Raw genomic sequence first — 23,599 nt, 5'->3', positions numbered from 1 at the left:
TATATTACTTCATGAGCAGATAACTGGTGTCATTATTTTTCAACAGAATATTTTTACGTTCGAAGGAACGAAACATGTGAAAGTTGTTTAACAGGTAAATAATTAATTACTTTATTGAATTGATGAATAAGATTGTTGTTTGAAGCTGTTATGGTGCACGTTTTTTAGTTCAAATTTCAATCTTGAATCAAAACATGAATTTGTCCAAGTTTTAACGACCTCTTCATGTTCAACAGTTTAGACTGCTCTAAAAGTTGAATTTTCTAGTGTAACTGTTTTCCTTATTTTACCTACATTATATTCCATTTTGTATCGTTTGTAACACAAGCAATACTAGAGGTAGCTTGAAACTCTGTGGGATTCATTAATAAACCTGTTTAGGCACTTTGCATTTACATCAGTTTCATCAGGTCTCGAGATCGGTTAATCATACATGTTACTACGCTTCATCGGGTCTCAGATCCATATTGATAAAGTTATCTCTGCTAATGTCAACTTCCGGCCCATAGAAACTTGGCACAAATTTTACTGGATAGTTTTTCCAGTGAGTGTTCAGGGAACTTTTAAAACTATTTACAGCTTTGGATTTTATTACATTGACTGGTAATCCGTTCCAATTATCAATCACTCTTTGTGAGAACCTTGCCTTCCTTTTATTTTTTCAACAGTGTTGCTTATATATTTTTTGCTGGTGATCTCTGGTGTTTGATTCAGGCATTGGAAATAGGTTTTCACATTCAACTTTATCAATGTTATTGAGAATCTTATATGTTTATACTAGGTTTTGATCTGTCCCTTCTATACTGTAGTGTCGGTAATCCTAGATACACCAGTCTCTCCCCATAACTTAGATGTTGGATGTTTTTGAGTAGTCTTGTAGCTCTTCTCTCTACGTTTTCTATTTGTACCGCTTCTTTTTTGTTTATGAGCGGCCATACTGAGCTCCCATACTTTAGATGGGAACGCACTATACTCTTGTAAAGCACAAGAAACATATTTTTATCTATATACTTGAATGTTCTGTTATCATTCCTAATTTTTGGTTGGCTTTTTAGCTTGTATGTTAATATGATCCTGGAATTTTAATTTACTGTCTATAGTTATGCCAAGGTCTTTTTCTTGTGTAGTAAATGTAGTTTCAATTATTTCTTGGTTCATGGTGTATTGTGCTCCGTTATCTTGACCCATGTGGAGATGTTTACATTTATATTACAGTTATACATACAACTGTACAATCTGGTAGGTTTCAATGCATGGTTGCCCATATACATGTATTTGTAGTTTTTTCATTACTATTCTTGTTGTCAGTTCAACCTTGTTATTGTTTAAACCAGCAGTTTTCTTGAGACATAAGAGTTCTATTCCTGGATTGAGAGTTAACTTTCTTGCCCATCAGTAAGTGTTTATTGATTAAAAAAAAAAGTTATTACGGTACATGTACATTGTACCTCATTAATCAAACATATGATTGATTTGTTATAAATGATATAAGGTAAATCAAATATTATCATTTCTTGAGAGAAAATTTTATACTAATTCCTCCATCAAACTATCAAAATTGACAAATTAAGTTATTTTCTGTAAATGTGAAAATGAACAGGTGTGGAATAAGTCCTGAAATTAGGGTTATTCCCCCCTTATTTGGGGTACCAACCCCGATGTATGCTCTATACCCATTATAAGCAATAAGTATGAGGAGATTTCTTTCTGTGAAATTTTGTTAAAGGATGTATATTATGTACATTTTTGTAAAATGCAGTATTTCAAAATCTTCAACTTTTTAGATATTTACATTTTAAAGTGTGCCTCCTTAAAAATATACTTTTAATTCAATTTATGTACAATAATTACCACTTTAACTGAAATAATATTGTGTAGGCATTTACTTTGCCGAAAGAAGCAAACAACAAGAGTTCCAACATTTTTTAATCCTTTTTTTTAACTTGATGAGGAGCTCTGGCTATATCATTTTAAGACTAAGCAGGTCCAAATGAGAATATGTATAAAGTCCAGAATGATAACAAGGATTTTGGGAACATTTTACACTTAACCTGTGACGGAAACGCAATTGAGAGCAAATTTGATTGCCTTCCCTATCTTAGAAAAGCTATGTTTCCATTTGAACAATACAGTCCATGCTATATTTTTTCTAATGGTGGGCTTATCAGTGCATGGAACCTTTCCTGAACTTTTTCATGAATATTTCATGAAGCAGGAAAAAGTTAAAGGAATGCATTGAAAAAGACTATATTTTCAATGGTAAAATTTAAATTCTTAACTGCTTTTTGTTTATTGATCCAGATGAGTGTAAATTTCTGATTTTCTTGCCGTGGAGCTTCGTTCCTGCTGACTACCAAACATATTCTGGTTAGGCTGATAGCTATCATTGGGGATCCATCTCAAGAATGCTTTTTTCATATACACACACACACATTGCTGTTGAGCTCACTTTATGCTCGCTATTATACTGTATTCTCCAAACTTTCAATTTTATAGTGAGTTAAAACCCATCATATGATGAACAGCACTCCAAAATGGACTGTTTACTCTTATATCAGAACTGGTTCCCATCCTGATTAACAAAGAATTTTTTAATTGGTAGAAATCATTGCCTTTCACATTTGGCATTTGCGGAAAGGTTTATATTTACTTGTGTAATCAGGTATAAAATGTATATGTATGTTCACTACATTTTTTGTACTTTTAAACAAAATTTTAATTTCTTCCAGTGATTTTGATACCCTTTTATTGCAGCTGAATATCGGCTGTTTCCCCTTGAGACTTTTCCAAAATGTTGAAAAATATTTTTCCTAAAGGAAGGAAAATCCTCAATTGTCAAGAATATTTTTTTTTTAAAACCAGGTAAAGATGCCAGTGAAATGTTCCTCGAGTACTTTGTTCACTTCTGGGGAATGTTTTTTTTCGACCTAACGAATATTTGGAATATGTATTTGTCAGTTAGGTATCAGTTTTAAGTTCTGGATTGACATATGACATGTATCTGTCCCTGTAAAATATTTTTCCAAATGTGTTGAAAATACTGCAAAAATTTCCCAAAAATAAAGGGTGGGGCTGCTTTTAAAACGAGGAACAAATAACTGTCTCCACTCTTCACAGTGAAATCAATCATGTCCTCCACTGTGACTCCATCAAAGTAAAAACTAGGATAAAATTGCTCCATTTCATTACTTTCCAATATTTTTTCTATCCATAAGTGAGAGATATCATAAAACTACTAGAACCATGAAATATACCTTGAAGAAAGGAATAGTAAACTACAGACAATTTTTAAAATGGTGACTCCACTGTGGAGAATGGAGACATTGTGATTCCACTCATAATATCTCCACTGTGGAGAGTGAAGAAATTAAAATTTGTGTTGACAGTAGTGTAGGTTCCAGTGAATTGTTACATTATTAGTCTATTTGGTTGGTTAAAAAACAAGTGAATGTGAAAATCACCTTTAAGAAGTAGCAGAAGGGTTTTTAGACTTGGAAGTTTGGTGGAAAAATTTACCACTGATATCCCATAATGGCCTTGGTACAAAACTTAAACCAGTTATGTATAATGTACTTTGGGTATGATGTCACTGGGTTTTTAAATATTTTGATATTTATAGATCTCATGAAATTGTTACTTAGTTAATTTGAAATAAATATAGGATGCTTCAACTTGGGTTAACACAGCAATTTTGATGAGACCTCACATAACTGATTGGGTTACAGCTATTTGACATGCATCAAGCTATTTAATCTATATTATTCTGTTTGCACAGGAAGAAGATTAATGTTTTTAAGCTGGGGGTCTCACTTAGTATGCCTAATCACAGCTCTACAGTTTTATTTGATAAGGTTAAAAATTCTTAGTGAATGAGGGTGTCAAATGAATACATGTACTTTAATACATGTACAATGTTCATGTACTTTTGTACTTTGGTATTCCTCCAACAGTTTCATTTTGTATTGAACATTCAATTTATATTCATTATGGTGCGGCCATTTCCAACATGAAAACAAATTTATAAGAGCTCGCCTTTAGCCATATCCTTAAGCACAGATCTAGTTATAGTGATTCAGGCTAGTGAACTGAAGTGATGTGTACTTTTCTGTTTTCGGGCTAGTCAAATCCTATAAATTCCTCTGTTATTGTTAAGAATTTTGAAGGAAAGGACTGGATTTATTCACAATAGTGTTGCAATTTCTCTCATTTGTTTTAACCCCGATTTTGATCGAACTATTGACCAAGCTTTATGACTAAATTGATGACTTTTCATTCAGAATTGTCAACTTTCCTTTCACCTGTGGCAACATCCCTTTAGCACTTGCTTATGGAGTTTTCATATCACAATTCATCCAGTCTTACCACAACACTTGTTACGCCTGTAGTGGTATCAATGTGGAGCTTGAAAGAATCGAAAAATAGTCTGTAGACCCTCAATTCTAGATTACATGTATTATGAGAATATAAAAGCATTAAAATCTATGATTTTTAAACACATTATACATCATTGTTTCTCCAAAAAAGGTGGTACACCTAGATACAAATACATGTACAGTATATAGTTCTTGGTAGAGATTCCTCATACATTGTACTTTGTAAAAAATAATTCCAAATCATCTTCAAAATATACAGAAGATGTTTTCAAAATGCTGGAATTTTTATCAACAATATTAATTTGTACATGTACATGTATTTGTCCAGAGTGTTGGACTACTCAAAAACAGTCAGCATTCCAGTGGGAACAAATTGTGCTCCTCTACTTGTTGACCTACATGTATTTCTTCACTCTTGTGTTTAGCTACATATAGATCCTTTAATCTCAGTTTCCACTATATAGATGACATATTATTGTTAAACAATCCTAGTTTCAGGGAACTTGAGATAAAGGATACTACAGACAGTGGGAAGTCTGCCTCATATCTTCACCTACGCTTAGAGATCGATGGTAAAGGAAAACAACTGACCAAAGTTTATGACAAATTTGATGATTTTTCATTCATTCTGAATTGTCAACTTTTCTTTGATCTGTGGCAACATCCCTTCAGCACCTGTATATGGAGTTTCATATCACAGCTCATACACCATGCCAGAGCTTGCCGTAACTAAACAGACTATTTGTATCGCGCCAGACTTCTTACAATTACAAGTAGACTTCTGGAACAGGGTTATGATGCTACAAGATTGAAGTCATCACTACAGAATTTTATGGTCCTCACCATGAAAACTAATTTGTTCAGTGTGTCATAGTTTTCCTTTCCTATGTTGTCTACCCTGGGCTTGGCTTTTTATGAGCAACTCGTCAGATGTTTCTAGAAAAGCAGAGGATGCTCAACTTGCCGGTGCACCTGGTCCATGCTTCTAGTTTTTAGTTGAGTCCGAGTTGCTCATTTACTTTCGTTACTTTGTGTGTATCGTTTTGGTTGTTTTGTGTACTTGGTTTTGTTTTCTGTTTTCCCTGTCTGGTCTGTCCCTGAATTACATTCCTTTGATTTCCGCTAGATTCTTAGTTCCCTTGATTATTCTTTGACATCATACAAACAACTCAGTGGTTTGTTTCTAGAAATTTTCTGGAAGTTGTGAGGTATAAGTACTTGGATTATGCAATGAATTCTTTGATTTTTTTTTCATCACATACCACATCTTGCATGTATACGCATTTTGCCTGATTCTTAGACAGAGAAGTACTTAAAACAGAAGAATACAATTTAATTTCACAAATATGTATGATGATTCCTATATGTAAATATACATATTTTTTGTTGTAGTGATGATTTCCAACCAAAATCCCTGTGAATATGAAAAACATCAGAATACCCATAACCTACACAAATGGAGTCCAAAATGGTAAAACATTGGAACAGTATGATGAAGATATTGCTAAACATACACTACCAAATTTGGCTGCCGGGGATATAGAAGTTGAAAAGGAAATAGATCAAGTAGATGAGAAGCCACCAAAGAAAAGTTTTTGTGAGAAATGGAAGACCGAGAAGAACTACAAGGCAAAATTCCTCCATACTTTATGTCTTTTCTGGGCCTTTGTCAATTTGGTAAGTCATAAAGAGGAGTTCAAAGCATGGGTATACATGTACATGTACATTGAGAATAAGGTCAGTTTTGAAGTGGATACATATAGTAATTGGATTCTGAACATTGAAATAGTAATCGAAGGAGCCAAGATTGTAGCTGAAATCAAAAGAATGAAATCCAGGGACAAAGACCAGATAGGGAAAACAGACACGCACAACAAAGAACATAAAATAACAAAAATAATATGTACTAATAAATCAGAAAGTAAATGAGCCAATTGGACTCCACTAAAAACTTGGAGCATGGACCAGGTGCACTGGTAGGGTAAGCATCCTCTGTTTCTAGAAACACCCATCAAGTTGCTCAAAGAGAAACGTATGACACGTTGAACAAAGTGGTCCTCATGGTGTAGAGGATACAAGGGACAGACGTATATAATTTAATGTGCTGTGGTGCAGCTATTCATTTTGTATAGAAGATAGTGAAACTTGTTTAAGAAGGTAGACCTAGGGTAAGGGACAGAACTCTTGAAGTCAGTTATATGCTTGTATGATATTCATTTTCACCAAAGCCTATCAAGCTTTCATTTGAAACAATGAAATCAGTCCAAATTACTTTGTAGCTTACATGAGATTGATGTAAAATGCTGAATACAAACGTTCCAATGACTTGTAAGAGTTGTGTCCCTTACCCTAGATCTACCTCCTTAAACCATAGTACTTAAACCATAGATAAACTGAAAATCAGTCTTATTGACGTACTTTTCAAAGTCTTTTTATATCAGATATAATGTATTTTAAACCTTTGTAAACAAAACCTGAAGGCGGTCAGTTTAAGCAAGTTTCTATGTATGATGTAGGTATAGCAGAATGATACATGCAGGTACTGTTATGGTTACAATCTATTGTAAATGTAGATGGATGGAATGTCATAAGTTCTAATGTAAATTCCATTCTTAGTGGACAGAATTAAATATTATTAAATATATAGCAGTGATTTACCAAATGTTCCAAGTGTAAAAAATTTGTGGAATGAATTTGGTAATTTCACTCTGGCACTTTCTCAGCTGAAATATCACAACACAAATATCAATCCACCATTCACAAAATTTAGAATTTCTGTTGAGAAGAGCAACAAATAGTGGTGGAAATAGAATAATAATAATAAATAATAAATAAATAAATAAATAAATAATAAATGTAATAAATAGAATAATCAATTGGTTATTGTGCATAAACAAAATATGATCATTTTTGCCAAGACAGTTTTAAGATTTAATTGTTCCATGCACATGTTAAATCTAGCATTCCTCAGCACTTGTGATAATATTTCGGTTATTCGCTCTATCCAATTAATTATCCTATTATAACTAATCTCTATTGACGATTGGGTTCTAAATTTTGAGAATCATCCTTTTTAGCTCACCTGGCCAAAGACCATACGAGTTATTGCTATCATTTGGCATCTGTCGTCGTCCGTCATCGTTAACTATTTTTCAAAACTCTTCTTCTCTGACACAACTTGACCAATTAGAACAAAACTTGGTATGAATATTCCTTAGGATATTCTGCATAGAACTGATGTGGGGATTTTTGATCTGTAGAAAAAACTTGGTTGCTGCTAATGAAAATGGAACAAAAGGGTCAATTGGAAGTTTTTCTCATATACATATGTATCTCCAAAACTATTAAGTTTAGCCATATTCTTTCAATTGCCAAAATGATCCTTTTTATAAGGCCTACAAAAGTCTGCATTGGATCAGCGTTGTCAATCAACTCAGTCACTGGTTGTTAGAGTTATTGCTCTTGAAAAGCCAAAATTTAACCAGGTGTGCAATTCAGGCTCCTGGCCTCATGTTTAATTATATAAAGAATTTCAATTGGACATTCTTTGTAGATATTCTGATTTTAATGGAATATTTTGTATTGTGATACATGTATATGGCACATGACCCCTCTAATCAAAACACTTCATCATTTTTTTACTTTCTGTCTGGAGATTTATTAGCTATTTGCTCACTGAAGTATTTCTCATTGCAGTAGAGACCAACAAAAGTGACAAAAAACAACCATTTTATAATATTACCACTTTTTGATCAATTGTGTCAATTTGTTCATATAAAAGTCAGAAGAGTCCAACGTAACCTTTATTTGATTTTAGCATTAATGAAATATTTAAGGTGCTTTGATATGCTACATATACTTGTAAATGTAGGTTAAATTCATTCATGGACTTGCCATTGTTTGTTTTCATTTTTAAAAATAAAATCTCTGATTGATTTGGAGTTTCAACTACATGTAGAAATAAAGGAAATTTAAAAAGTTTGCTTCCGCATTGTTAAATCTGCAAAATTCAGATGACTCACAATTTAATAAATGGCTTTCACAAAAAAGGGAGACAATATTACGTGTACTACAATTAATTCAAATTCTTCAAATAATATTTTTCTAAGGAATTCTTTAAAATTCATGTTATCTTCTCTTATAAGTTCATTTAACTTTAAAAATACTTTTATCAACCACCCATTACTGTAACTTATATGAATTGAAAGAACATCCTGTATAAATTTGAATACTACATGTAGTACATTTTTGGGGCTATAATTGATTTTAAAGTTGTATGTCTTGAGGATACAATGAACGTGTACATTTTATATCAAGTTCTTTATATTATGCTTTGTCTAAACTTTAATCTCCCATTGTACATTTATATAGTATATTTTAGATAAGTTAATTTGTAGAGAAAGAAATTTTAATTACTATCAAGTTGCTTGTCTTTTTATTGCAATTAATGTCAATTTTACACATTAAATGGGATTTGATTGACATATTTTAATGAAACTTGTCAATCAGGTAGATTTTCTGCACATTTCAATAAATTTATATCCTTTTAGTACAATAGGCCTGTTCAAATTTAACATAGATTAATTCTGTATGATTTATAAGCTTAAGGATTTCTTTTGTCCTGGTTTATTTAAATATATAAGTACATGTATATATCTCAATGACACTCTTAGGAAATACTTGTACATGATTAAAATTCACAAAATTTGCACTTAAAAACCTTTCTTCAAGGTAGTGATTTGATGTATTTCCTTGAGGGAAGTATTTTTTTGCGATGGTAGATTTATCAACATGATTAGATAATTGACATCTAGGGACATTCAGGAATTACCGTTACATGGTCTTGATGAAGTCAAATTTGTTAGATCTTTTCTTATCTTCAATTCATTTTACCTTATCGATATGAATGGTTTACAACAAGAAATCTGTTTTATTTTGATATTCGTTAAAGATTAATCAAGGGACCCAAGGTTATAGTGGTAATCAAAAGAATGTAATCCAGGGACAAAGACCCAACATGGAAAACAGACATACACAACAAAGAACATACAGTAACTAAAATCATACATACAAAGTAACAAAAGCAAATGAGCAACTTAGACTCCACTAAAAACTGGCAGCATGGACGAGCATAAACATATATAATTATGGTTTATCAAATACAGTTTCAGTAAAACCTGTCATGCACCTGTATTCAACAGTAACCTGTCTTAAAAAAACTTCAATCATGTTAATTAAGTGTAAGTATTTGTAAGAATCAGGCAAAATGGGAAAAATCAGAAACATGCATGTCAGAACCCCACTGGTCTGACAATACAATTTCACTCAAGGATACTTTCTCTGAAAATACCAATTTTTGATCTCTGCATCACTGGCTTTGCCCAAAAATTTTTCAATATAATGTTAGAAAAATGAGGTTTTTGACAGAGTTATTTGCCCTTAAAATGTCAAATTTCAGTGCATTTTAATGAAATTATAACTTAGTGCACCAACATGATATGGAAAGTATTGTCTTTTTTTTTATTCTGATGGTGCAAAGACTGTAAAAGTATTTATTTTCACTGTTTTCGCGGTGAATGCAAGAACGCGAAATTGATTTTTTAACACCATATCAGGCTTGTCATTTTTTCAATCCCCGCATGTATGTTCAGTTGACAGAATCCTCAAAAATTAGCAGCCGCGAAAATTAATACATTTACAGTAGTCAAATTACACTAATAAAATGATGGGTTTTTCCATACCATGTTTCACCCACTGCCTGATTCTTACAGAGACTGACAATTAAAATATCTCATTGTAGTATTTTCTGTGTAGAATCAGTTGTACATAAAGACCACCTGTCTTTTATGACCATGATTTTGCTCTCCCTTTTTTGGTCACTTAAGACAGGTACATGTACAATAAAATCTGTTTAAACTGATCCCTGAAAGAATTAGACACCTGTCTAGTGTCTACACCAGACATTGTCTGAAGTCCCTATATGTTAGGCCAGAAAGAATAATAAGTCTTGTTTCCTGATACCAGCAAGAAGAAAATAGGGTAGGTAAGTAAGGGAATTATTTTATTTTTCAAAAACATTTTGCATTGAGATAATGGGAAAATCTAAACTTTGATATTGTTTGAGCGAAAACATGTATGGCCATAAAATGTTTAGATAGGCACAAAAATTTAGGTACATGTAGGTATGGTTGCAGGAAACAAGCATTTATTTTTTTTTGGCCTTAAGTCAAGTACCTACAGTAGGCACCAACCTTATGAAGCTTTTCCTGGCAAGTTGTAAGTAATTTAGGCCTTTACAGATTGATTTAGTGTGCCATATAAAAAATAGTGTATGTTTCACTTTTTGCGGGCATTGAAAGACACTTTGTACTGAACATATACATTTGTAGACAAGATGTCTCACAGTAATTGAAAACCTGTTTTAGCCTGTTAGTTATGGGACTGGTAAAATCAGTTTTTCTGCCAGTCCAATAAAAATATTTTCCTGATCTATGAAATTTGCTGTATTTTTAAGAATTATTGTTTATTTATACCTCCACTTTCAAAGATTGTGATAAGGGTGTCTGCCCATCCTTTCATTGCACAAAGGGTACCCATCTCTTGTCCATTTCTCCTCCCAAACCACTGAATGGAAGTTAATGAAACTTTCACAGAATCTTTATTACATGTTCCCATTGTGTACCCCCATTTCTATTTTAAATTTTGATCTGAATTAATTTGGGAGTTTCACATATCAAAACATGGACTTTGTCAATTGTTGATATGGGGACAGATCTGTTACTCCTCCTATATCACTGAATGGAATTGAATGAAACTTTCTCAAAACTTTATAACATATTTCCATTGTGTACATCCTATTTTAGATTTTGATCAAAATAAAAAAAAGATGCAAATGGGGAATGGGAGTTATCAAGTTAGTGAGCCTTGTTCACAGTTTTCCTAGTACAATTTTATTCTTCAAATGCTGTGGATGGAAAAAGACTGGCCAGGTCTTCTTTCTTTTGGCTTCAGCTGAAACATCTTTAGTCACCGCCAATTGTTTTCGTAATGCCCAAATGTGCTGGCCTAAAATATATAAACGTCTTTCCTTTCAGTACAAAATACCCCTAAACCAGGAGCTTACAAACTGTAAAACATCTAAAAACCAAGGAAAGAAATGAATCAACAATCGCTATTGCGACTGTGACTTTAGATAAAAATACCAGACCTAGCCATATTTTGATAGACTTGCTACAAGTCTCTCTGTAATACATGTATATATGTTATTTGGTTAAATATCATTACAATCAAATATTCATTCACTATCCAGCTGCAGCATACTTCATACAGAGATTTTGGCAGTCTGGACCAACAGGACTGACAATTTTCGTGACCTCTTGAGTCAGTCTAGCCCTTATTTCATCTGTAAGGATTGATAGACGCACAAATTTCATGAAGTGTGCCAAATGTATAACATCTTCTGTCTAATAGGGGAATGGTGTAGACTGGTTTCACTGTAGAAAGATTAAAAAAAATTAAAAAAACACCTAAAATAAGTTTTTATACTCATGACACCATGTGCAATGGAATCTTATAAGTAAAGAGTAATCAAGGGAACCAAGGTCATAGTGGTAATCAAAAGAATGCAATCCAGGGACAAAGACCAGACATGGAAAACAGACACACACAACAAAGAACATAAAGTAACTAAAATCATACATACAAAGCAACAAAAGTAAATGAGCAACTTGGACTCCACTAAAAACTGGGAGCATGGACCAGGTGCACCGGTAGGGTAAGCGTCCTCTGCTTTTCTAGAAACACCGCCGAGTTGCTCATAAAAAGTCAAGTCCAGGGTAGACAAACGAGGAAAGGAAATCTATGACCCGTTGAATACATCAGTTTTCATGGTGCTGATGGATAAACCATAACGATCCACGAGTTCATGGTGACGACCATAAAACTTCTGTGGTGATCACTTCAATCTTGTAGCAACATAACCCTGTTCCAGAAGCCTATTTGTTAGAGTTCTAGCGCGATACAAAAAGTCTGTGTAATTTAGGCAAGCTCTGGCATAATGTATGAGTTGTGATATGAACACTCCATACGCAGGAGCCGAAGGGATGTTGCCACAGATGAAAGGAAAGTTAACAATTCTGAATGAAAAGTCATCACGTTTGTCGTAAAGTTTGGTCAGTAGTTTTCCTTTTCCATCGATTTCTAAGTGTAGGTCAAGATATGAGGACAAGATGAAAAAAATGGAGTAGAGAAAAAAAACCTACATGGATGTGATTTAAGTATTTAAGTATTTAAGTCTTTGTAAGAATCATACAAAATCTGAAAAATGTAGTACACTCCAAAAAAGGCTACATATTTTTATTTTTTGTGGTCATTGAAAGACACTTTGTACTGAACATATACATTTGTAGACAAGATCTCTCACAGTAATTGAAAACTTTTTTTATTGTATTGTTCAGCTCTTTTAGAGGAAGAAATAAGGAGTATCAGTAAGTTATTGGTGTTGTTGACCTTTATGTTGTAATCTCTTAAGCATGTACATGTATGTATGTTTGTGTCTGATTTTGAAGCATTTTGAGGATCAAGTAATGCAATGATGATGTACAGTATAGTGGCATGTAGATCGTTAAAGTAAAACTCCTAACAAACCCTGATATTACTTTTATAATCTCTCTCAGATATGCAGGTACATGTATACAAATCTGTACATGTGTATCTGGGTCATCTTGTTTTTCTGTCTGTCTGTATATTATCATAAAATTTTGTTAGAATGGAACAGTTCATTGGAGTTTGATGAAATTTTGTTTAAAGGTTGAACATTGTTATGTACAATGTAGGTGTGAATGATGTAATTTTATAATAATTGATGGATGCCAGATTAATGAAATGTTTCATTTTGGACATGCTGGATTATTTATTAAAATATTTTTTAAAAATTAGAGTCAAGTTTTCGTACCGACCACAAAAAAAATTGCAGTTGTATAATGGTATCATTCTGTCGTCCCGATCTGTTGACTTTTTATGTCAGAATAATAATTTGGGTATAAGAGTAAAAATCTTTGTGAAAATATACCACAAGTTGCAATACCACACTTCATTCCGAAACATTTCATGTTACAACTTTTAATATAAATCCCAGCCTTCCTTTTGTGGCAAAGAACCTTGTAAAATATGAAAAAAAGGATTGGGGAGGGTTTGACTTGAACCATTTAGGAATGAAAGGCCAAAAAGTGGACAGAAAAAAGCCTTTTTATGATGTTTGGACAATAATTTTATTACTTGTAAATGGATTTTTTTAATATTGTACCACAAGGTGTCATATAAAAGGAAGTCTGTTATTATTTTGAGGTTTGTGACTTAATCTGTTTAGGAATAAAGTCAAGAAACAAAAAAAGACCACTTTGATTCTAGCCAAGTTCTTTTCCTGTGTGAAATATTTAATTCCAATCAAAATTCAGAGCTGTATCAGGCTTGAATAGTATGTCCATACTTGTGCAGGGTTTGACCTCTGCAGTTGACATGAGCCTGCAAAGTATTTTATTGAAGCTTTTACCAGCTACAAATTAATTTGCAGTCATGAAAAAATCCCTTAAAAACTATGTATCAATACATTTATAAGATGCACTAAGGCCAAAAAAATAATGTTCTTGTTTCCTGCTTCCAGCAAGATAGAAAAACAGGATAGATAGGTAGTAAAATTTACGTTGAGTAAATGGAAAACATTTTAGATTTCAAAAATGGACCATAAAATGTTAGGGTAAGCACAAAAAAAAGGTTTGATGAGTAGCAGAAGATATACATATTATTATTTTGCTTAAGTGAATAAGTTGAGTGTGAAATTATAAATCAAGATCAGTCTTTTCAAAGGTTCAGTTTTCAGGATATTTGGTCCTGTGATGACATACTATTTTCAGGATCGAACCAAGTTTTACCATCCATTTTGACCTGAATCCAGAAATACTGATATCGGAAATTTTTTGGATTTCTGGTCTGGCATTCCAGATTTTTTTATCAGTCCTGTCACATTTTTTACCGGTGATATGTGACGGTCCGATGAACCTTCGGAAAGACTGCAAGATCGATTTAGAGCAATACTTTAACATGTTTCATTTTTTTATTGTCTTTTACACAGGGATGGATCATTGGCCAATTTGGACCATCCTTTTTGGATCTTCAGGTCATCACTGGAACCCGACTGGAGGAAGGATCAGCATTTATGACAGCACACTCGGTGGGCTATCTGATTGGTTCCTTAGTCAGCGGCCTTCTGTTTGACAGATTTAACAAGATACTTCTGATTTTCTCGTCTGTTTTCGGCAATGCTGTGACAATTGGAATAATACCATGGTGTTCTAGATATGAGTTAATGATTGTTATCCACTGGGTGAAGGGGTTGTTTAGTGGAAGCTTAGATGCTGGTAAGATTGACTATAATAAAAACAAGTCTGATTCATGCATGTCAAAAGAATACCAATTCAATTGTTTGATTACATATAAAAAAATTATAATTTTTTTTATCCGAAGTTTAAGTGTTTTTTCAGTTGCCCAAATAGAAGAAAAGTTCCAAATATGAATCTCTAAACCGGTTCCACATACACTGCTACATGTAATTGGTCAGGTATTCTGTGATACCTATCAAAAATATTGTACTTGTGTGTCCCTCCATTTGTTTGTCTTCCTGTCCCCCTGTTCCCGATGATAACTTAAGAAATTATTGAATGATCTTTTTCAAACTTTGTATAGTTACTGAGTATCACAAAATACAGACAGTGTTTGAATTTCAATTGGTTTTTACATCCAAAACTTTTTGATGAATTGGAGTTATCTTTCTTTGAGTATTACAGAATTGTGAAATTTGGTTCAAGTTTTCTTGATGAAGTACAGTTATCATCCTTGGAAAATGATGATAAGTGATGCTTTTTGTTTTGTCTTTTCTTTGATTAATTGGAGTTTTCTCTCTTGGAATGCTAAATAAAAGTGAAAATCTCTTTGAGATTAGAGTCTATATACAATTTAAATTTGAGTTTGATCTGTTAATACTTTCTGATGATTTGTAATGGAGTGCTTGTCTTTGGATATTAAACACAATGTTGAGGGGTATCATTCAATGTCCCATTAGATACCTTATTTGCAGTTGACTATTTAGGTTTGGCAGGGAATGGGAAGGTCTTTTATATAAATAAATTTATTTTTACATTTCAGTTGGTAATGCCGAGCTGGTATATGTATGGGGAGATTCAGGCAGATCTTTCATGCAGACATTACACTTTTGTTTTGCTTTCGGAGGAATTTTATCACCATTGGCAACAGCACCTTTCCTATCACCTAAACTAGAACCAAGAGTTGTCTCCCATGTTGCTAACCAAACTGCCATAATTTTACACAATAACATATCTAATGTAAACATCAGTGGGAACCTTTTGAAAAGTGGTGGATCGTACAATCTTACTAATGTCACAAATGGGCTTCCATACATAAATTCATTGAAAAACTTAACACTAGCCATAAATGTAACAACACAAAATACAACGGAAACTGTAGAATGGGTAAAGCCACAAAATTCAAGAATTTATATAGCATACTTCATTACTTCTAGTTTGGCGCTATCTGCTGCCTTGCCATTTCTAATCACATTCTTACGTTCACGGAACACTAATTTGTCATCCAGTTTACAGAATGTGCGAGACAAGAATGAACCAGAGATGTCATTCAAGGCCAGATGTCTCATTCTCCTTAACATGTGTATTCTCATCGGAACATATAGTGCAATAGAGGATACATTTGCTGGCTTCCTTACTACATTCTGTGTTGAACAAATGGATTGGACAAAGACACAAGGATCTTATGCTACCAGTATATACTGGGCGTCATTTGGTGCTGGAAGATTTTTTGGTATTGTTCTTGTTAAGTTTTGTAGTCCCGTCAGAATGATTACAATGTACTGTTCATTACTAATTCTCTCATTCATTGGTTTATTTTTTACATCTTTTGCCTCGTATGATGGTGGAGTTTGGATCTGTTCATCGCTAGCTGGTCTTGCTATGTCGATCATTTTCCCTACTATTTTTACATGGACAGAAGCAGAAGTTTTAAGAGTAACAGGCAAAGTTGCCTCCCTTTTCCTCATTGGATCGTCTAGTGGAACAATGGTTAATCCAATTATTCTTGGCTTTCTGATGGATGAACTAACACCCATGTGGTTTTGTTATTTGTTGTTAGGGGAGAGTGTGATGTTGTTTACATTGTTTATTTCTGCATTGTTTTTATCCAAGCATATCAAAGAATCACAATACACTGCATATCGTGATGTTGTCATAGAGATCAAGGAAGAAGAGGAACCAGTCGATATTGTCAGTCTACTGGAACATGATCATGAAGTTGACCTTCGAACTATGCCTGACCTTGAACCTACACGAAGGAGAACTTTGGATGACATTGCTTATGCTGATGAAGAAAAGAAAAAAAGTTGTGAACAGTTAAATAATAATAATAACCAGTCTAATGCATGAAGTATTCCAAATGTTACAAACAAACAAAAAACACTTCATTTCAATAGCTTAATTACATATGTGTCCTAAATGAGGCCAAAATAAATAAATTGTGTGTTTTGTAAAAAAATATTTTTTTTTTACAAAAAACATATCATTTTTCTTTATTGATTCTTACCAAAGGGTCATCCAATAACTAGAGAAATTGTAACAGGGGCAACCAAAAATCGGGATCCAGTAATAAAATGTTTAGGGTCGGGAATAGAAAAAAATAACTTATTTATTTTTGCCTTGTATTCAGCAGAGTCTTACTTTTTTATTTTGATGGAAGGTACTCATGGTTTATAAATAGAATTTAAAAAGAACAAAACATTTTTCACTAACCAGGGTTAGATGCTTGTAATCTGTTCATATTCTAAAGAATGCAAAGTTATAACTGGTTTTTTTGTATAGGTTATTTCAAGTATCATGTAATAGTAAATTAGTTCATCTAGGACAGCATAGAAAGACTAGTCAGACTTGTCAGAAGTGATTTTAGTTCCAAATATTTTGTTTATATATGAAAATATTTTTTAATATTTTATTATATATAACATATGATAACATTTGGTAGTTTGTGAAATTTAGTTTAATTATCATGAATATAGAACTATCCATTTCAAACTTAAATATACAGGTCAGAATTTTTTTTTCAGATATTTTTATGTCAAAATACTTTGAAATCTGCTCATTCATGAAGATGTACATGTAGATTTAATATTGTATAATGCTTGTTTTGAAGTTCAAATCAGAAGAAATCACCAGTATTGAAATGTGCCCTATTATACTTGATATGTATATATGTGTCCTTTTGGACCTGTTATGAATATTTGTGCCCTAGTGGACCTGACATAAGTATTTTGCCCTATTTGACCTACAAATGTATTAAGAATATTTGTGCCACATTGGACCTGATATGAATATTTGTGCCCTAGTGGACCTGACATGAATATTTGTGCCCTATTGGACCTAATAAGAATAATTGTGCCACATTGGACCTGATATGAATATGTGTGCCCTATTTGACCTGATATGAGACTTAATGCTCTGATAGACCTGATATGAATATTTGTGCCCTGTTTAGCCTGATATGAATATTCTTGCCTCTTTCTATAAAGACCACCAAAACCCTTACTTGTTCTGCTTGTAATATCAAAGAAACATGTACAGTGAAATCTGTCTAAACTAAACCTTGAATAAAACCAAAGAAATTTTACACTGACAAAGTTGCAACAAATGTTTTCATGTTTCAAAAAGATATAGAAACAATGTTTAGAATCGGTATGGTAAATACCTGTTTTTGTGTATTTAAAAATACATTAAATAATTTTTATTTATTTTTTTTTCATAATTTAATTTGTTATTCAGAATCATGTTTTTAATGGTGGTCCTAAACAGATGAAAACATATGACAAACATATGTTTTTCTTTTTTTTTTAAAACATATGTTGCAATTTTTCCTGTTTAGAGTCATTGGTAACAGTAAAAATGTATTTTGAACCTGAGTAACCAAGCACCCATGTAAACTGAACAGATTCTACAGTCAAAGGTTTGGTTTAGACAGGTTTAAATGTACATGCAGATCTTAAATTTTCTTTATGTTTATGAAAAACAAACCTGAAAACATGGTATTTTTTTCCGATGTGGCTAGGGGAGGGTTGTGATCACGCTAAAGTACTTTAACACCACCACATTTTTGTGCCTGTCCCAAGTCAGGAATTACTGGCTTAGGTTTTCTCCTTGAGTTTATTTTTATGTTACTTGAGTATATAGGGGCAAGTCTTTCGTTGTACCTGTGTATAATGATTTTTTGGGGCTAGCTGCAGTTTGCCCTGTGGTATCAGGGTTCCTCATTCTCTGAAGACCAATGGGTGGCCTTAGGCTGACATTTTCATCTCGGTGGGGTTGCCAAAGACATGGCAACTCCACCAAGATGAAAATATTCACCATACATATTCTGGTTATACCCTAGTGCATATGTTTAAACAATACATTTATAAAGGATGTTTCTACTACATGTATATGAAAAGATTGAGAGTGATTTGTAAGGTTGTGAATAATAATATGTAATACTCCCTCCATTTTAATAGATCTGATTTTTTATTTTAATTACATATCAGTTCACTGACTTTTATTTAACAAATGCAAATATAACAAATTAACCCATACATGGATTAAAAAAAAAAGTTTTCGTTTTTGGACTTCTAATATTTTTACACGATTATTATGGTTCACAGGAATATATCTGTCTGTCAGTCTGTCTGTACCCATTTTGTTTGGTAATTCAAAAGTACTATAATGGGTTGACAAATGTTGGACAAAGCTGAGGTATCAAACCTCAAAAGGATGTCCCTGGAAGACCCATGCACACAATTATGCAGTGGGTGGTATATGCCAATTTTGTTTCCACAAAATTTTCATCCGTTAAAAATCACAAACTGATGTTTTATAAAATGTGAAATACAATGTAAATAAAATAGAAAGCTCTAGAAAATATCGAAGAAAGGGAAGTAACTATTTGATGTATGGATAATTTAGTTGATTTGTTGCATTGGTATATGTTACATGCTTGGAAATTTTTGTAAATGAATGTTGACCTACATTTTATAACATACAGGTAGTTGTTTGATTTGATCGTATAACTACAGATATGATGGATATAATTTGAATGTACATTGTATATCATTGGTTATAAAGAAATATGTAATTTTAATACAATTTTATCATTGTAACTTTTTAAGTGTCTCACAATAGCTTTTAATCTATTGAAATTTAGTTGTTTTATGAATTTAAGTTGAGTCGTGTAACTATCAAATATAAGTCAAGGAACCAGGAGATGGCCTATGGACCCTGGACCCCTCCCCCATTTGGTCGGTCATTTATTATAGTTACTTTGATTTTATCAATGAACAGTATTGGTCCCAAGTTATTTCAAGAAAAATCCTGTCCTTCCCAAACAAGTATGTGAACTTTCCATTGTATAAATATCAGTTTTCAGTTAATAGTGTGCAGATAATATTATCCCCCACATGTCGGATGAAGATTTTCTGCGTGCTTAAGCTAAAACCTGAAGATAATTCATATCTGTCTGCTCTTTTTTGCCTAAAATTTTTTATTTTCTAGTCTTTATTGGAAGAGCATTTATAAATGTATACATTGTATAATATTGCACTTGAAAACAGCATTTACAAATACAATTAACATATCATGCTTCGGACATGTATTAGTACCCTACTCAATGAATGTATTGTAAATTTGAATCACTATTTTTGTCCGTCTGTTAGTCTGCCCATCAATCAAGTATTCGTCACAAAAATCTCAGCTTCCACTGGATGTATTGGTTTCAAATTTGGAATATGACTTTATATAAGTGGCACCTAAGTTATAAGCACAAGTTGGGATATACCTATTCCAACAAAATGTGCAACTTTATGTTTTGATTGCCTTACATTTGTAATTAAAAGGAGAGACTTGAGACTTTATTGGTATATTGTTAACCAATTTATTTTTAATGCAGACTTATTTTTGTTTTTTTTTTTTTTGGTAGGAAAGCAGTTCAAATTTGTGGCACTGTCTCAAAATATATGTCATATTAAGTAGCTGTCTTTGTAAGAATCATGCAAAATCTGAAAAATGTGATACACCTTAAAAAAGGCTACATATTTTTATTTTTGTAATGAAGTTGTTTTATAGGTCTATACTATGAAATGTGTAATTATTCATTCAAATCTGCCTGCTCTTAGAAGATAATCAACATTAAAATCCAGTAGATTCTATTCCATTGGAGTGTCATTTACAGAGTTATATCCCTTAATTTTGAAATCTACAGTGCATTCTATACAATTTGTATCTCCTAAGAGCACGAGTTATATGAAAAACCACGTTAATTTCTGTTTACTATGCCATTTCAAACAAAACATCAAAAATAAAAATATATAGGCTTTTTACCCATGAATCACATTTTGCACACTCCGTAGCTGGAGTGCTACTTAAATGGAATTAAAAGTGGTGATTTAGTATTAAAACAAATTGCTTGGGAATAAACATGTAAATTGGTTGACAGTAAATAGTTTTTTTATATTTGCTGGTATTCTGTGTTGTTGATGTTGTTTGAATGGTAATACGCAAGATTTGGTGAACTGGTTGCACATTCCATTGCTGTGATGCTGTTTTTATTGAATGGGATGTAATGTTGACTTAGTTTGTTATTGTGGTATGGTGCTAGGTTTAAAATAAGTTCAGGAATCTTTATCTCTTTTGTAGTAAAGTATGACCACCATAAACTGACCCCTAAATAAACAGGAAACCTGTCTGAATCAAGGTTCTACTGTTAATGACCACGTATTTTCTTGTAATTTTCAACTATGGTTTCTCTAGCCAAGGGGTGTTTATGAAGTTGAACTCCACATTTTTGTTGGGAAATTGTGTTCATTTCATGCATAATTTAGGCAATTGAACAATTATATCCTATAACCCTGGCTCTTTTTTTTACCTGATTTGTTGCCCCAGGCTTCTATTTGTACGCTTGAGGAGGTAGAACTCGGGTAAAGGACGCAACACTTAAAAATCATTGGAACGTTTGTATTCAGTATTTTACATCAATCTCATGTAAGCATTAAAGTGACTTGGATTGATTTCAATCTGTTTCAAATGAACGCTTGATATGCTTTGGTGAAATTGAATATGAAAACAAACATGTCACTGATTTGAAGACTTAAGTCTCTTATCCTAGGTCTATCTCCTTAACTTCTGTCTCCTTTGTTATATTGATGTATATGACATGTACTATATATCATTTTATCATTTTTTTAATCTGTTAAATAATGTACGGAAAGCCATAACTACCTTAGAATGTACTACCCCACAGCATTATCATGATGAAGTCATATACACGATTGGCGTTTTAATAAAGGTAGGTTTGATGCATTCAATAAGACTCATTTTTAAAGAAACTAACACATTGTTACAGTGCCTGAACCAGTCTGCGCAACTATTTGACTGATCAATGATACGATTGAATGATCTATGACGGATCGAAAACAGATGACTAGTGACCGATCTGATGTCTGTTTTGTTATGTAAAATTTTAGAATTTCCTTTGAAACGTATCCAGTGAAGTGTAATTTCGAATTTTTCTTTGGATTTAATTATGAAATTTATTAGAAAATATCAAATGTAAAAGAAAAGTTATCAAATTGATGCCTACATTTATATCATATAATAAATATGTGCGAAATGGAACACTGAAACAAACCAATCCATAAAATACACTATATTAACTGATTAGCAGTCATGTGATACTAGACAGTGATCACTGGTTTAACGGATCAGTTTGACGCATAGGAAATTGATGATAGATTGCAATTATAGTTGCACGGATCAGTTCAGGTACTGTATTGCACAGTAGATCTGACGACAGTTTAATACAAGTCACTGTATGAATCAAGCAAAAGTGGTAAAATTCATGCATGTCAAAAACCCATTGATTTGACATTAAAATTTAACTTGGGTCTTATCTCTTTTGAACATTCACTGTTTAATCTCTGTTTTGCTGGATATATGTTTGAAAATTGAGGTTGTCCTGCAGGTTAGCTCAATGAAGTTATAACTCATCTAACCAAAATGATGTAGAAAATCTTGTCTTTATCCTTGATTCTGGTGGTACAAATGGTCAAATTACTGTGAAAGTGGTGGGTTGTTTCATATCATGTTTCACCTTCTGCCCGATTCTTGTAAAGACTGACTCTTAATTCATTCCATAAATTTCATATTTATTGCATTAGTTCTTCACACGTTTGCATAAGATAAACAACAAGATTTCCTGCAAGTATTTATGTTACAATTTTATGTGAACAATTATTTTTTTTACCATAGCTTGTCTCTGTTGAATTTATGTTGCTTGTATTTGAGGTTGTGATGATTAGATTATTTAGTATAATTTTATATTTGAATAAATGTTTTATTGACAGGTTGGTTTGTTTTTCGTTTAAATTCGACCGCCAAAAATGTCGTCAAATGGTAAATATGAAACTTAAATACAAGTTAGTTGACATTTGTTAAATTTTACAAAGAAGGCTTTAAACCAAAGAATGTAATTGTTTTTGATGTTATGGCTTCATCGGTTTTGGTTACAAGGGCCAAAAAGGGGTAAAAAACGAGCTTCTCATCTAATGTCTCTATATTACTCCAGTATAAGCATACGTTTTTCCACAAATTTCTAAAGCACAAAGGTCATAGTTGGATTATTTTAGGGGTTCACGACTTTAATCATTTGAGAATGACAAGTCAAAAAGGGACCGACATTAACATTTTTCCAAAAAAAAAAACTTTGGTAAATGTAGATTGATCTCTTTGAAATAGATCTTCTAGCTGTTATGCCAAACGAGGAAGACTGGGGTTTATCTTGAAGGTTGAGACTAATTTTGAATTTACTAAAAGGAAGTCAAAAACAAGCATTTTCCCGATGTCTGGATGATAAATTCGAGTAAAAGGGAATGGATCACTTTGAAATTGTACAAGGTACCATGTCCCAAAGGAAAGCCGTGACTTACTTAAGTCGTGGTGACTAGAACAATGCAGGAATTAGGGAAACACACTAATCCTGGTAAAATTCTTATCCTGTGTTAAATGTGTAATCGAAATCGAAATTCAAATCTGTACATAATGTTTTAAGCTTGGATTGTGTGTCAATACTTGCACCAA

General features: G+C 32.7%; 1 protein-coding gene across 2 annotated transcripts; it reads left to right on the top strand.

The window, feature by feature from the left end:
• The first annotated feature begins 1 nt into the window (after nucleotide 1).
• On the top strand, nucleotides 2–22,865 carry LOC148602710 (sodium-dependent glucose transporter 1A-like). 2 transcript variants are annotated; one of them, XM_088552082.1, is made up of 4 exons: nucleotides 2–94; nucleotides 5,766–6,050; nucleotides 14,503–14,788; nucleotides 15,573–22,865. In XM_088552082.1, the coding sequence occupies exons 2-4, from the start codon at nucleotides 5,796–5,798 to the stop codon at nucleotides 16,877–16,879; spliced, it is 1,848 nt and encodes a 615-aa protein (XP_088408208.1). In that variant the 5' UTR covers nucleotides 2–94; nucleotides 5,766–5,795; the 3' UTR covers nucleotides 16,880–22,865. The 2 variants fall into 2 exon arrangements, with proteins under 2 accessions (XP_088408208.1, XP_088408209.1); XM_088552083.1 differs by lacking the exon at nucleotides 2–94 and adding an exon at nucleotides 12,830–12,859 and having other exon boundaries at nucleotides 5,913–6,050.
• The last annotated feature ends 734 nt before the right edge of the window (nucleotides 22,866–23,599 follow it).

The sequence above is a fragment of the Perna viridis genome, chromosome 11 (genome assembly GCF_037379345.1).
Source record: "Perna viridis isolate PV_CMFRI_1.1 ecotype Kerala chromosome 11, ASM3737934v1, whole genome shotgun sequence".
Lineage (NCBI taxonomy): Eukaryota > Metazoa > Mollusca > Bivalvia > Mytilida > Mytilidae > Perna > Perna viridis.
Note: the sequence above shows the minus strand (reverse complement) of the source record. Positions and strands in the feature narration are given on the sequence as shown.

What these genes read in the sequence shown, in the direction of transcription:
- LOC148602710 (XM_088552082.1), top strand. Translation starts at nt 5,796, where the DNA reads ATGAAAAACATCAGAATACCCATAACCTACACAAATGGAGTCCAAAAT. An exon ending in TCTGGGCCTTTGTCAATTTG is followed by an intron (nt 6,051 to 14,502) that starts GTAAGTCATAAA and finishes TCTTTTACACAG; the next exon opens with GGATGGATCATTGGCCAATT. An exon ending in TAGTGGAAGCTTAGATGCTG is followed by an intron (nt 14,789 to 15,572) that starts GTAAGATTGACT and finishes TTTACATTTCAG; the next exon opens with TTGGTAATGCCGAGCTGGTA.